Source organism: Galendromus occidentalis, unplaced genomic scaffold (assembly GCF_000255335.2).
Source record: "Galendromus occidentalis unplaced genomic scaffold, Mocc_1.1 scf7180000075782, whole genome shotgun sequence".
In the NCBI taxonomy this organism is placed as follows: Eukaryota; Metazoa; Arthropoda; class Arachnida; order Mesostigmata; family Phytoseiidae; genus Galendromus; species Galendromus occidentalis.
Genome location: NW_003803772.1, coordinates 557,553 through 578,353, shown reverse-complemented (window position 1 = coordinate 578,353; position 20,801 = coordinate 557,553). Strand labels below are relative to the sequence as shown.

Below are 20,801 nucleotides of genomic sequence, written 5' to 3'. Positions count from 1 at the left end.
AGGTGATCTGTATACAGAGGTCGCTCGTGAAACCGGCATTGGGAGAAATTCAGGGAAGCATTCGGGATGATTGAACCATAAGGACCTCAATTATCGCCGCGGATTTGAACGAGTGACTCTGAGTGAGCAGGAACCATGTTTATTTACATAGATCACCTTCCCATCAACCACTCCCATCAGCGAGTCTCGAGGCTTACCTCGAGTGATTTCAGCTCGATGCGAGCTCTCATGCAGTGGCTCCTGGGTCGGGAAAACGCCTGATAGCGCCCGAATCGTGAGCATAGATCATTGACATCATTGCCTCCACTCCAGCTCGGCAGATACATAACTGTAGGAGCTCAACCCCTGTCTGTAGGCATTGTCGAATGGACTGACGTCCGCATCATTGAACTGAATATCGAGCGTACCCTTTCATTCTCAATTGCATTCTCCGTATAGCACGCGTAGGATCGTTCCCTATCTCTAATTCTCGTTCGATCGTACGCTGTGCTGTCTCACCCGCACCTACAGGCAATGGGGAAATGCCGACTACAAGCGCATAATCCACGTCGTCGGCAGCTGCAGCAAACTTATCAGACGATGTGGTGGATTGAAGTGATGCCACGAGCGGCAGGCTAGCTGACAGGACATGCAGCGGTGGGCAGGCATGTGAACTGATTGGCAGTTTGCTCCCGATATGGGTGTTGCTAGTGATCCACTCGATACACTTCTGCTGCTCGCTAGGAGGCGCTTGATCCTGAGCGACAGCGCTGGTTTCATTTATAGCCTCTGGACGTCTCCTCTTTTTATCTCCATCGTCATCGTATCTCCATCGCTCGAGGAGTCGAGAAACCAAATCGGTATACGCGAGCTATTCAATTGGATCTCAGAGGCGATCACATATCGACTCTTCGGAACAGCTCTTCCTTAGACCTTCCTTCGATATCCCCGATTTTGTTCGAAACCGGAGACTGTGGAAGTTTCCCATGTTCAATGATCCGAGGATTTGGATGAGGTCACAATTTTGGAAGCGAAGCAAAGCTTGGGGGCTGGGCCCAGGTGAACACTTTTCTGATCAGGGACGGTACAAAGGAGAGTTTCGACTGAATACCCGGAACCTTTGTACTCTCATGGAAGCTGGGAATCTAGAATACCGATCCCCGTATCATCCTCAGACCTCACCAACGAGTCAGTGAATAAGACCGCGCATACGATGCCGGATTTGAAGTTGAGGCGAACACCTGAGCGATCCCCCAACGAAGGTCTCCACACTGTGGATGATAGAATGAATCAGTCATACAATAATTGAGATAGGTTGGGTGAGAGATCCGGAGCTCTAGCTCCTCGTATCGGACTCCCTCACGGTTGCTCAAGGCGTACAGACTTTTTGGCAAGAAGAACCTTGCATATCCGAAGCTTCTACCTGCGCGACTTGATGGTCTCTCGAAACGTGATGGATAATCCGAACGATCCGCGATCGAACCCCGCGTCCGACGAACAGAGGCCTCACTGCTCTCGGAGATAGTCCTCTCCGCTCATGATCCAGCGAGAAAACTCAAGGGAGTACATCGGTCCCATGCGCGCCGCCGACTGCACAGAGCCGGCTCGAAGGAGATCCCCCGCTCTGGCATTTACAAAAACCGTTCTAAAAACCGTATTCCGAAATCCGACACGAGCACGTGATCCAGTGGCTAGAGCGAAACCATAAGCTCGTATGAATGCGCACTCCCCAGATCCTGGAGCTCATCGTCAGTAAGCGCCCACCTCTCTCGTACCTGCTCCGAGACCTTTTCAGATTCGTGAAATTTGACGTATCGTTCGATCCCCCCTATAGGAGCGACTTGGTGGTTTAAATCGGGCAGCCGCAAGGTAGCGCCCCCTGTGCGACTGATTGCAGATTCAAGTATTTGCAACACTCCTTCCTGAGGCTGCATCCTCCGACCTCTGTCGTTTCGAGCCCTTTCCCAAACTCCGACGCTTACGGCTGGTGGCCTCGACGTCCCGCTCCCGCACCCGGAACTCAGGAGGTTGTGGCCACACGCCCTCCGTGAGCTCGAGGGCCTGAACGCCCAGCTCGGTGTCGTGCTCTGGAAATTCATCTCGGACGCCGGCAGGATGAATGCCAAAACCAGCTACGAAGCATGCTCTTTTTTCCGAGCGCGCATTTGATAGGCCCCGGACCCAGAGCTGTCCGACGAGGACCGAGAGACAGGACGTTCGTCCAAGGCTAAAATAACGGGCCGATAGGTGAGTTTCGGAGCTGATAACGCGAACTCCCATGGACGTTTATCGATTGGATTCACGGTCGGAAAGCATCGCGATTGATCCGAAGCCTGTGATATCGACCCCTTGGAAAACTGAGCAGACATCATGCAAGGGGGACTCGGAGGCAAGTGACACGCAGGAGGGAAGTTGACGTCACCATCCCCGGCAGGATTCTCTGGGCGCTCTTGCTGCCTCCCGTGGGCTTTCTCACTATTTCCAAAATGGTGTTCCAATCGCTCCATCCATTTCCAGTCCTCCGTGGCCTGCGGAAATGAGACTCTTCGCGGCCGAGATTTACGTGAGTAGCGAGGCTTTCGGTCTTGAGTTTCGAGAAGCTCCAGCGTCGCTGGATCGTTCCCGCGGGGGGCAAACGATCTGGATGACCAGTTGTGCAGTGTGAAGGTTATGACATCTAGTCGCTGGACAAGTGTACTACGCTTTGCGGATTCTGAATACAGTGCACAAGATAAGATTCGACGAGAATTCGTCGGAATGCTCTCAGTAACTTGTGAGGAGAGCTCGCTTTTGCTCTGACCCGTAGCGGAGTCAAGCCCGGATAAGGTTCACGCATCCCAGGATCGGGAGCGAGCGTTCTCTCGAGTGTGTATGAATCTTTACATATGCTCGATGAACATGGAATGCCACGAATGCTCATATCGGTCAGTTATCCGGTCATGAACGTTTCCTACAACGAGGCTTGTTGAGAAACTCACAGAATCACATGGCTGGAAGCACCTTAATTGCAATTTATGCGTTGAATGGTCCCTTGATTGAGGCTTATAGGCCACCGCGTACGTATTACGGCCCAGAACCTGAATCGGGTCAATGACACTTCGGAATGACTCGCTTCGGCCGGAAAGGAAGTAGAACGACACATACCCGACTCGAGCTCCGAAAATAGTCCCTGGAATTCGCGTCCGACCCGAGTGCGTGTACGGACGGCCTATCGTCTCGTTTTCACGTCACGGAAAGACTGAGGAGCTCCGTTGGTTCGGACCGTTTCGGCTCGACGCGGCCGACTAATTCTCACAGCCGGGGCGTGATACAGCACGTGATCTAGATCGAGATCTCACCTCAAATTCTATTCCCGTTCATTCGCAGGAAGGACGTGAAGCACTATGAAACGACTGCGGAGCTCCACTGATCGTTGGAACAGCTGAAAGATCCAGAGAGCTTGAACCATGAACTTTTCGGACCGCAATCCGTCTTTGTGGGCTGTCGAAAAGTCAAGATTTCCGGATGTTTCTGGGAAGATCGACTGTTGCGTTTCTGTTCCGACATTATTCAGCTGCAGCAGAACCAGCAGGAATTGAAGCTGTCAGCATGCATGTTTCATGTACCACTCACCGGAGACAGTGAAGGAAACAAGAGCAGCAGCGTTTTTCAGTGATTTTTGCGTCATCGGACGTTTAGTGAACATCAGTGGCGGACCCTTGATTAATTTCGCTTCAGATAAAATCAACAACCGCTTGCCACCTATCGCTGTTCAGGTTGTGTCGAGCAGTTTTGCCCACCGCCTACCATCTGCCCGCCTGACTGTCTGCCCGCCCGATTGATCACCGACCGACAGCCACTCGCCTAACGCTTGGCCGACCGACCGACCAACCGAGCAGCCAACCGATCGCGCGCGCGCGAGAGATCGATCGGCGTTGTGACGAATTATTATTTAGGAAATGTTCAATCGGAACCCAGTACGAGTGAAAAGCCATCGGGACACAAGTCGACTTCTAGACTGCTCAGTTTGCGTAGTAGTAGACCCATCAGGAGGGTCTCCGCCGTTATCAGCAACAGGAGCTTCAGCAACAACGTCAAAAACTCCATTGCCCTCACTACTAATGTTGTCACCGCCGCTGCGTTGCCGCCATCGCCATATCGGATCCGCGCTTCTATAGGGCATAGATTGAATTGAGACGAGCTTTCGGAACGAGAAATTAACGAGTAAAGAACTTCCACCGGAAAGCCCAATCCAGACCGACTCTGGAAGTGGAAGTCCTAGAGCGATTTCACAACTTTCTGGAACATGCCCTACGACGACCCGTCATCTTCGACATGAGACAGAAGAAGCAGCTGCATACCCCGAAGCAGCACCAAGACATATGAAATATCGACCCCTGAGTATAATTACTCGCATCGAACAATTCATCGAACTATAACCTGATAAGAAGAACAGAAGCGCTTTCGAACAGAAAGAAAGCAACAGAAGCGCTTTCGAACAGAAAGAAAGCAACAGAAGCGCTTTCGAACAGAAAGAAAGCAACAGCAGCAGCACGAGTGAGAAATCCGAGAAGCCGCTGAGATCAACCAGCGCCAAACGAGGAAACCCATATGAGTTGTTGAGGAAAGGAAAAAAACACCCACAGTCGCATCCGAACCTCGGAGGGAAAAACTCCCGCAGAAAAAAACGCGACCGACCTCCGTTTTACATCGTGATCTTCAACCGCCTACCAGGAGGACGGGAACTGAAGTTCCAGAGGTTTTGTTCGTTGACGCGATCTACAAATCTGCAACAATCAAGCACCACTACTACCTCGACAACGACGAGCAACTACAAGACAACAGCAATACATCTATCAATCTACAATATATCGATCGATCAAGTTAGTCCAATCAGCCCAAACCAAGTTTATTAAGATTGGATTGTAAACAAGTGCGAGCTCGCTACGCCCTTTGCAGATAATATCGCCCGCAGTTAAACGATCCATTTATATCTCAGAGTAAGATCAAACAATATCGATTGCTTCCACTGAAGTTGTTAGCCAGCCTCAGTCGGACTCTCTAATCTGATTCACTGATAACGAGGCAACTCCGCAAAGACAACTCGCATTCGTCCCTCTCTCTACGTGATAAAACGCAAACAACAAACTCGATCGGCCACCCGCCCGCTCGCCGGCCCGTCCCTCATCAAGTTCCTACCGCTCAGTGAGCTATCTATCTTACCGATCGGGTAAGAAATAGTGCGTCGTCAACTTCAGGAAGAGCTTAGGAAATTAAACTCGATGATACAGAGCACGAGGATGAAAGCAGCTAAACTCATGTCAGCTACCTCAAACCACAGACAGTTTTCATAGCTGGGACGGACGGACGGACGTCGGTAAAACGGACAGACAGACGAACCGAGAGTCAGCCCGAACAAACGATACGAGAGAGTCGATCCCGAGCGAGGAACAGAGAGAGAGAGAGAGGACGACAGGAAAGGATAGAACAGATTTTAGGAAGGCACCACAGCTACTGAGCGGACTGACTGTCTAGCTGTCACGCTGCAACAAGACAGCGAGCTTCAAACAACGATTAGCAACTGACCTTGTTATTGACGCATTCTCCTTCGCCGAAGACGACGACAACTACAGCCGCGACTACTTTCACCACTACTGCTACCAGACAGTAACACCACCAGAACTAATCTCGCCGCTAATAATTCCACTACTACTACTACTCCTAGCAGTAGGTGCAAGCTGAAGACAAACAGAGACTCATCGGTAAAATCAGCAGACCGCAAACGAGAAGAGGACCGGCTTCACCGGATTGTCCGAATCGAATCGGTGGGCCCATACAATATCGCAGTACAAATCACAGATCGGAGAATATCCGAAATCATCGCAACTCATCTTCATTCTCAATTAACCGAACTCATCGGAGATTTCGATTGATTCGTTCGTTCGTTCGCTCAGTCATTCACTTTCTCGAGCAACTCGTCGTGAAAGCCAAAACCGAGCTCCGGTCGGAAGCTCCCGCTCTCGCGAGCCATTTGGGTCTCTCCTCTGGAACAGCTGATTGCAACACCGCCCTCTCGATCTCATCGGCATCTACCGGCAAGACACAGCTTGCCGAAACAGAAAGAGATTCAGGCGAAGTGAAGCAGAAACAGAGAGAAACATAGAGACTCGAAATGCTGTTGTCACCTTCGATAGGTCTTCTCCAGCAAGCTGAGAAACTACGAGTGCCATTCGGCATCAGCCACCCGCTGAGAGCGACGTGAGCTGCATACCATACTCCTTCGAGAGCTCGGAGCGAATCCTGTTTGTAGACTGTTCAGCCATAGCCGTTGATCTCGTTTCTTCACCGCAACAATATCATTGTCGTTCTGGACATATTCTCATCCGGCTCATCAACGCCATTGCCATTAGGATTGTTATCAACAATATCATTCTCACTACTCCTACAGACATCGTTTCCACGACTCCGTCGAAACGAGCAACTTTGGTAACCAGGATCCCGACTACACTACATACGCTTTGTCTACTCAAATCGATCAAGCCGACTCACTAAACTCCAATCCGAGGTTTCAACAAGAGGAGAGCACCGACTCCGATCAAAATCATTCAGTGAGCACCAGAGTGCCTAATCGCTTCTTTTCAATCAGTCTGCAATTCCCTTATTGTCCAAGACTGACTGTCACTCAGCCGGACAATCAAGTATCAGCGAGCGACGAAGAATCGACCGCCCAATCGGTTTTACATACATTCCTTTATACCTCTCCCACATCCGGTGATTGGTGTAAGCGAATCACCGATCCCCATCGCTGCAGCGACGCGGCCGAAGGGGGACAGCAATTTCTTCGGAGCCTCAGAACAAAGGGGCATGTCAGAGCAGCGAACTCAACCAGAGGAAGCCCTCGACTAGGACGTATTGTATTTGCGCAGCGTTTAAACCAAACGAAAAACAAAGATGAAGAGCACTCAGAGTGTCTGCCACCTCTTTGGTTGGCTGAGGATACTTCTGGTGCTTTTGATTCACATCAGGTGCTCCACTCAAACAACATTGAAGCCTGGGTGAGCCTCAGTCTTAGATAGGTGGAGAGCGGATATCCTCAATTATTTCTTGAGGTCGAATCCGATCAGCTGAGAAATAGCATCCTAAATCCTGATGATCTTCCCCCCCCCCTTCCTCAGATTGACAATGAAAGGACAGAATGTGTCGAACATTCTCCGCTCCTTTTTCGAGTCCGGAAAGTATGACAAGCGGGTGCGACCCAATTATGGTGGGAAGCCAGTCGACGTTGGGATCACAATGCAAATAATTAGTATCAGTACAGTCTCTGAGGTACAGATGGTGAGTACACGCCGATCTCTCACACGTTTTGGAATTCGACAGAATCATCTGTTGTCTTTTCTTATCTATGCAAAGGTTATCCTCTCTATCGAGCTTCATGTCCCTCGGGAAGCGCGCTGAATCGTTGATCTAGAGCGATACGATCCCCTCAGCCCGAGTCGAGAGTTAAGGCCGGGTCCCCCGCACTAGAATAACCTGAGGCGAATTTTCCCAATCTCCAGGATTTCACTTCGGATTTCTACTTCCGCCAAACTTGGCGAGACGAACGATTGTCGTTCACACGCACTAAAGATCTGGACTCCATGATTGTCGGCGCAGAAGTCGCCGACAAGATCTGGGTGCCGGATACTTTCTTTGCAAACGAGAAGAGCGCGTATTTTCACACGGCTACGACAGACAACACCTTTCTCCGCATAAAGGCCGGAGGAGACATATTACGGTCGATACGGTGAGTCTCGAGTTCCGCAGCACCGATTTGGAAATCGGGGAACGGGAAAGCAGACACGTCAATGAGACGCATTGAACTTGAATATCGCGTTTATCACCCTTGCAGCCTTACAGTAACCGCCACCTGTCCCATGGACTTGCGATATTTTCCCATGGACAGGCAAAGCTGTGCCATTGAAATAGAAAGCTGTGAGTAGAGAGATTTATTCAGCGGGAACATCCGGTCGAAGAAAGAACGCATATCCTCCAAGCGTTATCATGTCATTTCGTGATGTCGCCTGAGCTTACCCTTCTCCCTCCAGTCGGGTACACTACAACAGACATCAGTTATAAATGGGCTGATGGCGAAAAATCGGTCCGAATCTCACCAGACGTGGAGCTGCCGCAATTCAAGGTCCTTGGCCATCAGCAGAAAACTATTGTGGTACGATTCTGCACTTCGACAATAATGAGTGAAGTGGTCAAATTAGAGAAGATCGGTCGGACGGACGTTCCGCGAATCGCCCCACTCGATTGATCACCGTTTTCGGTCGTTCGTTTGCAGGTAACTCTTAGCACGGGAAATTATTCCCGGTTGGTGTGTGAAATTCGGTTCGGTCGAGCCATGGGCTACTATCTGATTCAGATATACATTCCTGCTGGATTGATCGTTGTCATTTCATGGGTGAGTGAAACGAACTCGAGATTCTGACATTTCGTCGAGATGGGCTCCAAACTATGATTGAGAACGGTCTCATCCTCAGGTATCCTTCTGGCTACATCGTAACGCTACTCCGGCTCGCGTGGCGTTGGGAGTAACAACTGTGCTGACGATGACCACGCTAATGTCAAGCACCAATTCCCAACTTCCAAAAATTTCCTACGTTAAATCAATTGACGTTTATCTCGGAACATGTTTCGTTATGGTACGCATGGAGATTCACCCCTCAGAACATCATCGATACCCGCAATCGAGTGCGACTCCTGTGTTGCTGGAGAGCTCGACAGAAACTTCTCTGAAATCGCACGTTTTGTATCTGCAGGTTTTCGCCTCGCTTCTGGAGTACGCCACGGTAGGCTATCTCGGAAAAAGAATTGCTATGCGGAAATCAAGGGCTCAACAACAGGCCCAAGCAGCTGCGAAAGAGAAGGAAGGCAAAAAAGAAGATGAGATTAAATCGAATCAGAATCAGGTACGCTCCACCCCAGGGCACATCCGGTGTAGAGGTCTCGATGACATCGGGCACGGCGCGATCTCACGCGGAGCTACATCTCGTCTATTTCTGATTGCAGGATGAGTTGAAAAAACTAAAAAGCGCCGAAAGTACAAGTACACCAAACCAAGAACTTTGCTCAAGCCCAAGCCTGGAGATGAATCCAATCATCAAATCCATAGTGAGTTGCATCCTGGATATTTCCGAGCCGATCAGACCAGAGTATCGGGAGAGAATCCAACGTGCCTCCAAATTGAACTTTGACGGGAGCATTAATTTCTTCCCAGGGCTCTTGCCAAGTCTGTCCGACGGTCACACAGTATCGAGATTATTCCTTCGGGCAGGTGAGGCAGGAATTCAACGGCAGATCGAGGATCGACGTCAATGAATGAAAATTTATTCGTCAATTTTTTTTTCTCGGTGCAGAGCGGCGGAGGTTTGCGGCGTCGAGGTGCAGGTTATACATGCTGTTCAAGTATGGGACCCGGAGGATGTGGCTGTCCTTCGGGTGGACCACCTCAACAGCCAGTTCCCATGGTAGGTGTCGTGCTCCCGAATCGGTCTTGACGCATGAACTCGACCAGGTCCGGAAGACAGCTCAGAGCAGAATCTCATCGGATCGTGTTCCAGGAGGTGCGGTTGAAAATGCTCTCGGAATCGATGAGACAAGATTCCAAAACCCCAACTCCAGCTACACCTGCAGGAGCGAATGGTGCTCCTCTCTCGGGACCTCCGGCAGATGCCACGCAACTGGAAGCAACTGCGTTCATTAAGAATCCCAACAAGCTCTTTGGGGTTTCACCTTCCGATATAGACAAATACTCACGGGTCATATTCCCGGTGTGCTTCGTTTGTTTCCAGCTCATGTACTGGATCATCTACACTCACATAAGCGATATTTTACCTGAAGAAATCGAAGGTTGAAGACCGCCCGTCCGAGATCGGTACGTTTCCGGGAGTTTCTATCGCTAACTCTGATGAGTCATCATTGATGACACATGTTCCCCGGAATGGCGACATTTGTTCTCCTGCCAAATTATCCATAGATTCAGTCCCGACCGCAGATAACGGATTGTTTTCCTCCTTCCAGAAAATTTCCTGTTTCGGAACGAACCAAGCACTTCGAAGCACGTTGTAAACTAGCCGTTCGCTTTCATAAGCCACTAGGGAGAAGGAAGAGCGGCTCAGATCCGCAAGAGACAATAGAATATTAGGGTAAGCGTGCCATGAGAGCATTGAAGCCGCTACAAGCGAAATGATCCCGAGTGGGAAACGACGGAGAAAACCCAATTCTAGGGAGAGGAACAAACAAAAACGAGAGTCGCCTTGAGCAAAAAATCGACTGGAAACGTCGTAGATATAAAGCAGAAATTTAATCATACGAGACTGTTAAATTAGGAACTTGGTAAGATAATTTTAACGACTAAAGCCTGCGTTCACGGTATTATAGTTTCGACGCTTCAGACATATATAAATGATACACAAACTTTGTTAAACAGTGTTATAGACATTCAACTCTATCTATCTGTCTATCCATCTAGCTAGATCATGATCTAATCTTGAAGGACAACAAACACAGGGAGAAAGAGAAACAAAGACTGCCTGACTCGATTTTATTTGTTGCAGTGTCTCTAGATCTCGTGAAAGACATTCCCATAATATTCATGACTCAAATAACTTGATTGAGTGGAAACGTCGATATCGAATTCCGTGAGGGAATTTGAGGGTATTTAATTGGAGTTCTCCCCGTGTACCCTGTTCCGACGACGACATCGTGTTCCTCGCTGACTTTGTGATACAGTTAGCTGCTGGCTTCACGGCGCAACCCTTTCTCAGTTCCTCGGGGAAAAAACCAAGAGTGGCGCTTTCCCGACCCTCGGCACGTCGGTTACCTCTCATGTTGGTGCCGCTCAATGTTTCACAACAGCGCGTCGGCTTTGAACCGAGCTCCAAACCGGGAAAACGAGTCGGCCGTCTTTCGTTCACGGTGCCTCAATGTTACTGCTCAGTTCAATGCACAAAGACGAGCTGAAGTTTCTCTGAGAACGTCGGGTAACTCTCAGGCTCGGGAGGGGGCCGCTCGCCGCAGGAATAGCAATAATCCACTGGCACGGACAAAATACGACGCTATCTGGAAGCCTTTTCGGAGTCGAAATTCGGCACTTCTGCATTCATAGGTGGCTGGAAATTCCCGAGCGAGGAGTCTATACGGACTCGAGAGCCTTTTCGTCCCGACTGAACTGTAAGCTCAAGGTCGTATCCGCTGTGAACTGGACCGAGGTCTTCCGATGGGAGTGGATCGTTGAGTTATGCTCGCACATAGCTTGTTGAGTCCCCCATGTTTTGAGCTCGATGAGTTTATTTCGAAGAATGAGCCCCGTCGCGTTTCTGTGAGCGAGGTCTTCGATGAAGTTATCTGTTATCCGGACTTTTCTGGAGTCATACATATTCCAAGTTCCGCAAGGGGTGACACACTGTAACCAATGGAAACGAGTCGGTCATCCTTCTTCTCGGCAGCAACACCCGTTCCAAGCAAAAATATGAACAAATGCGCGGTATCTAAAACATGACGAACACTACACTGTCTAGCGTTATGGATAGATATGGAGCTCCACAGTTTTCCGGAATGGAAAATATCTAACAGAGAACACTTAGTCGATTCCTCGCATTTCCAACAGTTCAGAAGGAGCCCATGATTTATTCCGGGTCGAATGAAGAATTGCCTAGCTCAACGAACCAATCTTATGGGATTGAATTAGTTTGTTAAAAAATGACTGATATTAGAGGTGTGACCGACGCTGGAAACTGGGTCGATAGGAATCCAAGCAGGTATCTTGTTAAGTGCTCGAACATTCCGAGATTCAACATATACATCTGTTCTGACGAAAATATACAACAACGACAACAGCAGCAACATCCTTACACCAGCAGGAGCAGAAAAAGAAACGTCTCATCAAGAACTGAAAATTTCCGGTAGGACCTCTTTTGTCAGATAAGGTTCAGCCCGGCTACGTACAAGACGTTCATTATGGGCCGGAGAATTCTGCAGACTGCACTTAAGTAGACTTAAACGAATTTCCCGGGCGGGAAATCCCCCCTGTGTCTGGCCGAGATTCACACCCGGGTCTAGCACATGCCGTTCGGGTGAACCTCCACACGCCATGCTTGCCCACGTTCCGAGCCAGACAATTATTATCCTCCATCGACTTGTTGATGGTTCACGGATGTATCCCGAGCTTGAGATCGCTCAGTGAGCTGCAAGAATTCTTCCCAGACGAGCCAGGCTTGCATGCGCCCGAACAGAACTTGGATTGGACTATGGAATTTTATTTTGCTTGCGAAGAGATCTCCGCAACGTCCACGCGGATATTTCGAGACTGAAATTCGACGTCTCCCGAAAGGGTCCGACAGACATAAATGTAATTTGTCGCGAGAAGGTATCCTCCATTCCCCAAGAGGAGCACAGCATCGATAGAACGTACTCATGCGCTTGAATGACGTCCGTCCATGCGGATTCGCGCACAGATGTGCGTACGACCGCGACGTAGTTTGAAAACTATGACCTGAGGCGGTCCTCCCCTATTCTGTCAGTTCATGAGTTTTCTCTTCGGGGTGGATGAGGCTCGCCTACCAGAATTCCGCGTGGACGAGGGAATCTCTAACGCACAATAGGATGGGCAATTATTTGTTTTCTGCGGACAGCAAGCTCCGGCTACGCAGACTCCTCTCCGCGCATCAGTCGCTACCAGGAGCCGTCGTATCCGTTCCCATCTATTGGTAATCTATATCAATCGGCCATCCTCCGGCGGCATACCGAGATGGAAAAGCGATTGGTACCGCGCACCGTGCCTCAGCTCCATGAGCGAATGGAGAATCAGGGAAGCTTGGTTCCGTCGTTGCCTCGGTTCTGGATTAGGTTCACGGGCTGGAGCGATTCTAGTTCCGAAAGGGATGCAAGGGCTCCCAAATGGACCGCACGGCGCGAATCTTACGCTGCGACGCTCGTGTCGCTCACCGGACGCTTCCGTGCACCCGCAAGGCTGCGCATGCTCGAGCGAATGATTGAGGATGATTGGACACTTTTCCGATCGCTTGAATGAGAGTATGAAACTTTTCGACTGCTTGTGCGAGATTGGGACTTTTCGACTGAATGTGTGATAGACTGACCTATCGGTCAATAGACGGACTGACCGAAGTTGAGACATCTAATCTTGCTTGGAGACAACAAGCTTGTTAGTGAAGGAAAGTTCGAGTGCAAACTTTGCAAGCTGACCACTAGAAATAACTCACAGCGGATAGAGGAACCTCCGAGATGCCTAATAGGTAGATCAAGCAAGGAACACCGAATAGGCTCAACCGAACTGTTGGAGAAGCGGCTGATGGAACGACTCACTCAACGATCAAGCGATCGATTGATTGACCGAGCAACCGACTGACTTGACACACCGACCGACCGAGAACAGGGAAAAGATCATTCTGACAAATAGAGTTTCCCCCTTTTAGCGAGCTCCACGTGTCCCGGAAATTCGAGTTTGAGTCATCTCCTCCTTGGGAGAAACTTCGTGAACAAAACAATGTATTGCAAGTGAAGTCGATTTTGCCAAAACACCCATTTAACCGGGTTTTCCAGATTGCTCAAAGACACTTACTCCATTCTGACGTGTTCCCAAAGATTACAATCTGCTTTGCGATGTTCTGCTTTGCTCCTCATTCGGACGTTCTCTGTGAGAATGCTTCTGCCCCATGCCTAGGAATAGGTCACCTCTGCTTCTCAGTGTCAATGTTGAATAGCTCCCTTTGCTTTCCCCTCTCGGAACCGCTTCCACCCGTAGTCAACGTCGACAAACAGCGACCACGAAGAGGGCAATGTAGATCTGCCAATGTCAGACGATGGTCGCATGGATGAAACCCGTAACCATTGGAATTGCAACAAGGGAAGATTGGGTCATCAACTCGTCGGATTCAATCGGAGAGAGGCCCGATTCCAGCACCTCGGATGAACAAGAATGTTGCTGCTACTACCACTGCAAGAACAACAAAGAGAACAGAATAGCAGCAGCGAAATGGAAGAAAAACGGTCAAACTTTGAGTCTGAAGCAAACTGGGTGTAAGCGTGAAGTCGCGCGTCTCGCGTCAGAAAGACTTGGTAACATGAACAGTCTGGCTCAGAATGAGTCTTGCTCAAATATCACACATCTATCTGCTTCTCGATAATCTGTTAATGAGATATATTTCTGTCAATGCTATGGGTTCCGATTGATGGAGACGCTCCAAAACTTGGACTGCTCATTCTACAGCGAATGTAGGAAGAGGAGGAAGCAACGTAACTGTAGAGATAGTGAGCGGGTAGCAATGAGATCGGTGAGGCTACGCACCGATCTAGTATCCATCAGTTGTGGTAGGCTGTAGTAGTGTTATTGTCTGACATTGTAAGCGAAAGCCGTAACTGGTGTCGGAGCCGACAAGATGTTTGTACTCGATGGGAAGCAACAACATCGGAAGCAAGATTCAATTACTCACATACATACATGCATACAATCATTTGTAATGTGTGAAAATGTATGACCGGATAAAGCTAATTTATTATACTATAAAGCGAATTGAGAAAAAGAAACGCGCTTCATTCCTTCGTCCATCACGGAATTAGGCGACCGTGTCACGCTTCCTGAGGACGATGCGACTCTAGTACACTATTTCGGGGCCGAATATAATTCCTCTCGGCCCCAGTTTGTCGACTTCTCCCGACTCGATGATCCAATCTAGAGTCTCGAGTACCTACGTTCACCGAGAGGTTCCGACTTTTTCAGAGAGTTTGATCTCTTCAGGCGTCTAGAATGCTCCGGCCGAAGTATCAGGCTCCAGGAGAAGGGTTCCCGCGGAGAGTCCACTCATCAAGAGCGGACTCCTGAATCTAATATCATGGGCGTGGATCAACAGCGGATCGGCTATTCTTTCACAGGTAGCACTTGTCTACGGCTTCCGGGGCTCCTCATCCGCTACAAGCAATGTTCCTGTCCCGAGAGCTCACTTCATCTTCCATGGAAGGTAGCTTTCTCCGACCATGAATGATGATTGACATGGGAAGATTTTCCGCGTGGAAAACGCACCCGTAGTGGGACATTCCGGCGGGCGAATCTAACACAGCTTGTTAGGGAGGCGTGGGAGAAACTCATGAAGATTCCATCTCGGGCAAACGATGCCGAGGTTCCCTGATTTCTCCAACAGAAGAACCGTTCCGTGCGAGTAGACCAAAGAACTCCGATCCCGGGTCAAGCGGGTCCGGCGAACATCGCTTCCCCGGTACTCTTGTTAAGGTTTTCTTCGGCTAATACGAATGGGAATCTCTCGTATGTCGCAGCCATCCGTGTGGTGGTCAGACCCGTCTCTCATATGGGCCAACTGCACCAGCCCAGACAGTCTCGAACGACTCCTCGTACCCTCCTCTTTTTTTAAATTCCCCGACCTTAGCTTTGCGCTTCCCGGCACTCCTCGCAAGTCTTCGAGCCGGCCTCAAGCGAAAAAGTGTTCTACCGGCAAACGATCTGCGCGGACACAAGATAATGTCTTCCTTGAGATTCACCCCCGAGGACAATGGTGGCAAGGCTTCGTCGGAGGATCGAAACATGAGCACCGGTACGAGCCCGACGTCGAAGCAGTCCATCGTCTCCCTGCGAACGTCCCCGTCTCTCTCTCTCTTTGTTCCCGTGAGCTCCCGCTCGCATGTTCGACTCCAGTCCTTGCCATAGATTGTGCGGCCGAGATCGGAAGATTGCGAAACTCGAATTGAGATAGTTTGTTCAAATTCTTGTCCTTGAGAAAGCAACATTGTAGCTTTGGCTTATGAGGCCGCTAGGATATCCAACGCTTTGGAAATCCCAGGCACATGGCGGAACTACAAGCTCCAAGGTGAATCTTCGCCAATGACTGGTCTTTATCCTGTCTCCGATTGCAGAAGATTGTAGTTGAGGAGATTCTACTCAGCGGGTCTGATCTGCCCCAATTGTTGGAAGAGGACGCGTGGATGATACGATGTCGATGTCTGATTATCGCTTTCCGGCAACCTTAGGCACTCAGGTCGATTCATCAGATCGAATTCCCGCGTATTCGGCAGCTTGCTCCATATTTCGGATCCTTTCTGCGTAGGTTGCGTGTCGAAGAACTCTTCTTGAAGAGCTCAATGAAGTCCAACTGGAGGTGCAGCAGATCAATGTTGTCGATTGGCCCCGTTGGCGTCCGGATGTGGACTTGCTGTACGGATTCTTCTGGCTCCGCCTTGCGACAAAATTTTCACACGAAATCGTCGCCGATCAGAGGGCCGCGTAAGCCCGCGATCCCCCATCCAGTGGTGTCTCCAGGCCGAAGCTGACGATAGCTTCGTCCTCCCGGAATTTTTCGAAGCTAGCTTCGTCGAACCGGTCAACCCAAATTCCAGGTTCCCACCGTCGGAATGATTGACGGGCTCGAGAGACATTTAGTTCAGTGCGGATCAGCATTGCGTAATCCATCTCTTTGGGGTGCATAGGCAAAGCATAGAATACTTGAAGAAGGGATGATGGAAAGCACAGAAGAACCCGCCGCCTCGATGCACCTGGACAGCCTATAGCAGATGCGAAGTAGAAGCTCCTGTCCTTCGAAGCTTCCTGATTTCGGTCTGTCTTCACGCATGCTGGATCATTTTAATTTCTGAATGTGAGCTGGGACGCTGAGACTCTTCGAAGCTACCCTCCATGACCGAAACTTCTCTGACTTGGTCGAACAATCATATCCAATGTTCTTGACAGATTCTAATTATTGTACTCTCGGAATACCCTGTCTCGGACTCGATCTACGTGTACATCGACTTAATACTAAGGTAGACTTGCTCTCAAGGGTTCCGAAGGCTCTCGCAGTTCGCGGCAATGACTGCACCGCGTTAGTTTGTGAACTGGAGGAGCTTAATGAGCAAACAGGATTCACTGACCTACTCCTCCACAAAGAAAGAGAGAGAGAGCCTCGGATGATCCAAGATCACGTCGAACCCGGTGAGACGAGCAAAACGGAACTTGGATGGCAAAGATTAGCGCTTCGGTGTGATCTTCCCAAGATGCAAATGATTCATTAAATAGCACACCCCTTGCGAGCGGCATTTCCCGTCACAACCCATCTGTCGATCAAGTTCAAGCTCAGTATCTCTAGAATCCGAGACCCGGATGCCAAACACGGGGAGAGAAGCATTCAGCTCCGTCGGAAAAAAATCCTTGATACGCCACTGCCCTCATCTGAAACCTCTTCTTAGGTCGATGTTTACTCAAGTTTCACGTTTTTCTGCAACATACCCTTCCCAGGCAGGATGCCGCAACGTTTCTTTACCGGCCCGCGAGTTCCGATCACCTGTTTGGCTCTTGCTCCTATGTACTCAGGCGAGTTCGAGCTCGGGTCATCGCGCGGATCAGCGCGCCCGGGACATCTTCTGAATTTTAGCAGAGTGCCGAATCCTCTGCGACACTTCCAGTCGCATCGTTCCCCGGGTGTTCTCTCGAACAGCTTCTCGAAACACCAATCCTGCACGTCAAGCTACCGGTGCTAATGGAATTTTTGAAGCTTCCATCGACGAGCGTGTGTTCTGCTTTTCGCGAGAACAGAGAGACTAGGCTGTCACGATCGATTCAGACATTCTAAACAGGGAAAACGTATTGAGTCGTTTTTGCCGTTCGATGGGTTCGAAACTGGTCTCCTCTCGTTCAGAGATCCCAGTCTTGGAACTCCGCGATGACCACGTGATCACTAATTTCGGTACTTCGTCGAAACCCCTTAATTTGCCTTCTGAGAGTTGCACCAAGTAGGGGCCTTTCGTAGCCTGATTCGATACGGAACACCGAAACGATGGATCAAAGAAGGTACTTGAGGTCCAGGTCGGCCCGACATGCTGGAGCCATTCGTTTTTCTGGATCCCACAACATTTCCGGAATTCATCAAGGAAAGCGGAGCCCGTCCCATTTCCTGTGCACTCCCACACTCGCCCTTCCGTTTCAATCGCGGATCTCAATAGAATCGGAGAGGAGGTGATGGTCTCACTGTTTGGGGAAGCGAAAGCCAGGACGAGCAGGTTTATTTCTCGGAAGAGCCCGCACCCAGAGAGTAGTGATTCATGAAGATGAGTGATGATTCGCACGTGTAAACGCTCCCTCGAGAATCCACCCCGCTGCGAGAGAATTCTTGTGACTTAATCATAATAATGAACGACTACTCGGAGGCCATATACTCTCTCCTCCGACGTTGGCGGCCGCCTCCTTCGATTTCGGAAGCTCGATGGCTGTGCAATATCTGATGCATAAGTCGGTGCGGAGCGGCCTCGCGTGCAGCTCGATGGAGTCGTTCGACGGTGGCGATGGTCGAGACTCGAAGTCTCACCCCCACAGAATTTCGCTCAGGGTCCCCCTCCAATGACGCGGAGGAGTTCGGCGAGCGTACTAATGAACTTGGGGTCGCTTCCGGGATCCCGCTCTCTCTACGCATAATCAAACTCATTAAGTCGATGTCCCGAATACTCAGAGGACGAGATCTCACCGAGTTGAAATTCTCTTGTGCGTTCGCGATGAGACGAATCGGATTGCGAACGTAATTTCACAGGAGCCCAGCCAACTTACTCTAACTCTTTGAACAAAATTATTCCCGAGTGGTCTTCGAGGTTCCGCCGAAGACTCGTCGACAGAACACTGCGGAGGTCCTCGGCCGGTATCGCGAAACCTCTAAAGCTCGCGTCTTATTATGTACAAGCCGCACCAAATGTGTTTCATCGATTGCAGTAGTCCTCGTTGCTCCGGTTTGTTCCACTCCGCTCTCCCGGGAAATGGAGGTATCGACAGCTATGGGTGACAGGGGGAGTTCTTCACAAGTACGCTCGCTTTATTTCACGTATGGATATGGAGCTTGAATTAGAAATTTCTCTGATAAGAGTTCTCTCAATTATCTCGACCCGGACCGGAGAGAAGCGAGTCATGGGCGATCTCCTGGAGGGTAGAACGTCCAACATACCCGGAAATCATCGTCTGAGACAAAACAAACTCCTAGCAGAGTCCGATACCTGGCTGATATTTGCTCAATGAAGGCTCATAGAGGGCCAAGAGCGATCGTGTCAGTGGTTACGCTGTCCGACGCTCAGAGAGAGCCAGTCGTGGCTTTGTGTGCCGCGCGAAATTGATAACTTTAAGGGGCAATACCCGCGGTATACACAGATGAAGGACGACCGCTCCCGAGTGAAGGGCCAAAGACTGGTGGAACAAAAATTTCGGGGAGCGCAGGACAAGGTATGGAGGGAAGGGATGTGCCGGAAAGCAAGCCTTCAGATATACAATGTGTTCGTGTTGCGTAGTATCGCGGGCTGGTAGTTATCGATGAAACTATGGAACCATGAGAATGCTACTCGGCAGATATCGATGACCCGTAGGTGGGCCACCTGCAACGAGCGATGTGCCGAGCCAGGGAGTTCGAATTCTCGGTGATAGCGCACTGAACGCGCTTCACCTCAATCATCCCCGAGCCCGAATCGCAATCACGAAGGTGCCTATGCCGGTGATCGGGATCTAATCATTCGCCAGCTTTCTCGATACTCGAGTCAGAGTACAATCAAATCAGTATAATACATACAGTACATAATTCGTCTGTATGAAATTCTCTGGACGATCAGGGGGGACATTCATGCGTACACATTTTATTGTCGACTGGTCCTCGCGGAACAGGCCGCCAGAGGGACACAATTCAAGCGCGGAGGGGCGGAGATTCTCGTATACGTACATGGAAGGGCATAGAAGCTCTCATACCATTTCCGGGGAGCACGATCCGCACGACGAAACCGATTTCCTCCTTTCTGATGGACGTCGAGTGGACTCTGGGGATCGCTGACCGGTCAACTTAGGAGCACGTGACCGAATCAGCGCTGCTCCTGCGAGCGATCTGAAGCGTCTCGCAAAAGAGCAGTGCGCAAGAGAATCCTGCGCGCTTCGCTTATACCGTATCTCCTCCAATTGAAGGGAATTTCCCACAAATTTTCAGGCCTCCCGCAGGGCTGGTGACCGCCAATGAGAGCGTGCCTTTCAATTCCAACAGTGCTATAGGAAGATACCGGACCTGTCTCGAGCTCTGTCGAGCAAGAGCGTCACAGGGTGATTGACGATGAAACATTATCACGTGCTACGTTGATCACGATCTATCGGATCATATATACGGAAACTACAAGTTATTCCCCCTGTGCGCGATATTACTTTCGGATTGAGGGATGCCGCTCAATCTCCCAGCGCCCCCTGGAGCTATCCTTCGATTGGGGCGTGCCCTCCCAATGGAGCATGGAACCTCCAGTTAATTGGGGGAACACGGCACGAACATCCGTTCCCTTGAGGGGAGCTTCCATGACACATGTTTCTTTTAACTTCGCATGGAGTGTGGCGAGTCGACCTTATCTGAGCCTTATCGAACATTAGGAATAATAATTTCGTTATCCTCCTTCATCCTTTGCTTCGTCTGACCGAGCGTCCATTCAGAAAGAGTTGTTCGCCCTGATGCGGTCGTTCCTGGCCACCGAGCGAGTCGTTTTCCTGCATGTCTGATGTTTGGTTATTAGAAGGAGGGCATGCGGTGATGTTCGATCTACGATAGGGGAGTTTTCGATCCCTCACCACGTGATATGGTTACGATGATATCGTGTAATGATATCTCACGATTCCATTCCGCGTAGCCACCCCCTTGTCGGCGGCCTCGAACGCGGCGGCATCAGGAAGCAATGGCTCAGGTGAAATCTTCATTTCATACCGTGAATCCTACGCAACGGCTTTCGGGTAATATCCGACCGCTGGAGTCGAGTCTCTCCCCGGTCACGGAAAGAGCAGGAGATCA

At 50.1% G+C, this 20,801-nt stretch overlaps 1 protein-coding gene across 1 annotated transcript; it reads left to right on the top strand.

The window, feature by feature from the left end:
• The first annotated feature begins 6,909 nt into the window (after window positions 1–6,909).
• LOC100897614 (gamma-aminobutyric acid receptor subunit beta) lies at window positions 6,910–9,857 on the top strand. Its single transcript, XM_029112970.1, has 12 exons — window positions 6,910–7,013; window positions 7,134–7,293; window positions 7,515–7,741; window positions 7,847–7,929; window positions 8,043–8,164; window positions 8,285–8,404; window positions 8,484–8,645; window positions 8,763–8,912; window positions 9,013–9,114; window positions 9,221–9,282; window positions 9,362–9,479; window positions 9,564–9,857. The coding sequence occupies exons 1-12, from the start codon at window positions 6,910–6,912 to the stop codon at window positions 9,855–9,857; spliced, it is 1,704 nt and encodes a 567-aa protein (XP_028968803.1).
• The last annotated feature ends 10,944 nt before the right edge of the window (window positions 9,858–20,801 follow it).